The 3,773-nt window shown below is 39.3% G+C and overlaps 1 protein-coding gene across 1 annotated transcript in view; it reads left to right on the forward strand.

Annotated features, from left to right (window-relative positions):
• The window catches only part of LOC138019145 (putative leucine-rich repeat-containing protein DDB_G0281931), a 26,589-nt gene extending 23,602 nt beyond the window's left edge, over nt 1–2,987 (forward strand). Inside the window, exons 3-4 of the mRNA XM_068865818.1 lie at nt 1–891; nt 1,859–2,987. The exon at nt 1–891 is cut by the window's left edge and continues 678 nt beyond it. Of these exons, the coding sequence (XP_068721919.1) occupies nt 1–891; nt 1,859–2,259 (1,292 nt within the window). The 3' untranslated portion in view covers nt 2,260–2,987. The remainder of the gene's footprint in view (nt 892–1,858) is intronic.
• The last annotated feature ends 786 nt before the right edge of the window (nt 2,988–3,773 follow it).

Here is a 3,773-nt window from a genome sequence, read left to right on the forward strand (position 1 = left end):
CTATCCACTGCCTCTTTCCAAATCTAAAAGTCAATGCTTTTGGAAGATTGTTTGCTATGCTTGGTATCAATGCTGCAGTCATCATTTTAGCAATCATTATTTATGGCATTAGGAAGGCCTTATTAACCAGAAAGACCTTCCAGAGTCGAGGGGAGAAAGTGAAGAAAATTTCCGAATCAAAGCAGTTGGCCTACAGAACAGTCTTCTTCTTCCTTTTCGTAACCTATCTAAGCACCTGCTCGAAGACAGCAAATGTTCTTCCCCTTGCTTGTCGCAAACTGTGCCTTGACGAAAACAGTGAAAAGTGCGATACGTTTCTAAAAGTTGACTTTAATATCAAATGTTCCAGCCAAGAATTCCGACGATCAGTGATTGTTGCGTACTGCAGTATTTTGTATATCATGTTTCTACCTATAGCTGCCCTGGCGGTTCTTTGGAGACACCAAAGGTCATTGAAGAAATATGGCGACGGAAGCGATGATGAAGCCACATATTCCCAGCATTCAAATCCCGAAATTGTCACAGGCTTACGGTTTTTATTCGCAAATTACAACAATCGCTCGTGGTATTGGGAACTTGTTGAAACAGCTCGAAAGGTGACCTTAACTTCAGGCATTATCCTGATAGGAAGTGAGAGCAGAGCCTATATTGGGTTGGCTTATGTTATGTCAGGTCTCTATGCGATGTTCTTTGCGTTCAAGCAGCCGATAGCAGAGCCCTCTGAGAACAAATTGATGGTTTGTTCCCTTGCTGTAACTTTCGTCAACCTTGCAATAGGTGCTGTGAGTAGAATACCAGCAGAGAGAGTACATTCCTCGGTGGACATGGACCATATCATGTTCCACGCATTGGTATTTGGAGCAAATTTTCTAGTGATTGGAATTCTTGTCGGTAAGCATTTTGTTCTCAATTGTAATTAAAGCAAATTTAGAGAGTTGGGAAGTTGGCTTTCGATTGGTTAGCATTGTGCGATTGTGAGCTCAGAAATATCGAGCATTTTACTTTATATGAAATATTAAGCATCTTACTTTATACGAAAGATACCACGTCCTTTTAAAAATAATTAGTTGACAACTTTACGCTGTTCCCTTATCGACGGTTTTTTTTTTTTGTAATTGTTAAAGTTGTTAAAAACTCCGTAAACTGCACCGCTACGATGAAGACACAGAATCGGTTTGTACTTTGCGGTCACTATTTTTTCAAATTTTCTTCAAAAACAAATTTATTTTTATAGCTCCCCCACAACACTCCTTTGGCTATGCATCTGAAGGGTCCCATACTTAGATTTCAGACAGCGTGGGTATTAATTGGCACTTTTTACTTTGATCTATGATGTGAACACCATAATTCAATTTGCCGGATCACAAAAAAGAATTATGTCAATCTAGTGATATCTTTCAGTCAAGAGGTTGGTTATTATTAAAGAAAAGCCAGAGGAAACAAAAAGGGTCCGATTTCCAGATTTGGCGTCATTTGTATCTCATGGTATAATAAAGCCAAATTGAGTTTCACTGTCAAAATGAAGTTTCAACTTTTTAGCCAACTCAAACAAAGAAGCTAGGAGGCAAAGTTGAACTATTTTGAGCGTTCTTTTTTGACCTATCATGCGAGATGTGTTTATAACAAACAGGCTAAGTTTTTCTGAAAATTTCCATTAAATTTCGAAAACACTTCAAGATCTTTCACCATGAATGGACTACAGTCACGCAAACAAACATCCGGGCATTAACATCTACTGGGAGAAAAAGAAAGTCGCGCATTTTTCAGAGTACCAAGCTCCGCTGTTGGGCTTTTCGTTCACTAGAGATAACAAACAAACGTATTTCTGTACTTTCTCTTCTGTTTTTTTTTTTTTCAGTCCAGTACGTCACGTATATTTACCGCTTTATGAAGGAGTGGCGCAAAAATCCACAATGGTCTCTTTCGTGCTGCCTGGCATTGCTATTGCCTCTGAACGACCTCCAGAACGAAATACTAGGAATGACAGGGAAAAGTTTGATGAAAGAACAAGTGCAAACTGGTCAGTTTAATGCGCCATCAGTATCTGGTACGCTCAAGGAGAGTGGAGCAGTAAGCTTTGACCTTGTTAGCATTCATGAGTGTCCGAAAGAGTCAGTTGAACCTCGATCAGTCAACTTTGACTCTGAAGAAAGCGAAAACGGTGGCCTTAAGGAAGAAGAAGAGGATGATAATGCTGACAAAGTAACATTTGACCCGGAAACCGGCAGTCTGTTGTACTTAGGCCCTTCAATAATGTAACCCGACAGCATGCGAGGGCCTCATTTGATCGTGAAATCGTTATCAGGAAAAGATTAACTCAAAACCCAAGGTCCTTACTACGTGCTTTCAATTTATACTTTCGATATTCTGCTTTTAAGACTGTTTATCGTTAAAAAAGCTATGTTAAACTGGCCGATCGTTAGAAATGATGTATTCTTGACTCATTCTTTCCTGACTAGAATGGATGAGGGAGCCTTAGATAATCTAAATCGCTGATCGGAATTCCTTACCATGTAGTATTATAAACTGAGATAGAATGAACATATGATTGAAGAAAAAGTACAGAAACCGGGATAAGTTTCAGCAGTTTTCAAGAACCCTCAGGTCTTGTGAGCAACTTCACCTTGCTTTGCATTGCCAACCCCGATGTCCAATAATCTCAATAATATCGCACTTTAGAAGAATCTGATAATCTGGAGCATCCATTTCTGATCAATGAACAAGCTCAGGAGTAAACAAAATCAGTCAGTTTAGTTTTGAGTTTGGCTGTGGCATCATAAAACAGGGTAACTGAAAGAGAAAGTACTGCGTTTGCAGTATCTTTGTCATCTTCTTTAAATTAAAACAAAGCGATTTTATTGGATGAACCATGATTATTACGCTTTCCAAACATAGAATCGTCTTCGCCTTTGTTGACGAAACTGAGACTCGATGGTGAGGATGGACTCTCCCGATTATGGAATGCTAACTTGTAAAAAAAAAATAAACATACTGATTTGTGCAATTTTTTTCCAAAGTTATGCCTGTTCGTCTACTTATATTGTTACCGCTCAGGGTTTTCGTGTGAGGCCGGAGGCCGGACGTTTTCGTCCGTTTGCTTACCATTTCACTTTTGGTACTTTGACCCTATAGATTTAAAGATTTGTTGGCCTCTTGTTTTTTTTCTTTTTTTCTTTTTTTTTTGTTTTGGACTTGGGTATATCTCAGGAAGCCATGGGCTGACGAAAGACAACACAATCAATCGCAATAAACCCTCCAAACTAACAAGAAATCACCAGGTCTTCTTGAGGGTTTGGTCCTTAGGCACTTGCAATCGGCCCTACAACGGAAAAAAACCATGTCCGATACTTTGAAAAAATATCGAAAACCCTGACCGTTGAAGTCTTTTGGGAATTTCACAAACTTTGTCATGTCGTTAGCTTACAAAAAGTCGCATAAAAATATCATTATAGTACTTACCGTAAGAGATTATTACGATGCATCTAATAATAGTAATAATAATCATCACTTTATTTAAGTCTCAAGGTTATTTAGCCGAGCACAAATGCTCTACTAATTGGGAAGACTACAAATCAACTGAAATCAGAAGAAAATCAAAGCAAATGTTGGTTTTCGAGGAGAGGGGAACCCCGCGGAAACTCAACCCGCATGTGGCGTCTATTCCGAGAATCAATCTCTGGCCACATTGGTGGCAGGCGAGTGCTCTCACCACTGCGCCAGCCCTGCTCCCCAGTTGTCATTTTTGGTGGTAGTATTTTAATTAACAAACCTGG

This window comes from Montipora capricornis, chromosome 10 (assembly GCF_036669925.1).
Source record: "Montipora capricornis isolate CH-2021 chromosome 10, ASM3666992v2, whole genome shotgun sequence".
Lineage (NCBI taxonomy): Eukaryota > Metazoa > Cnidaria > Anthozoa > Scleractinia > Acroporidae > Montipora > Montipora capricornis.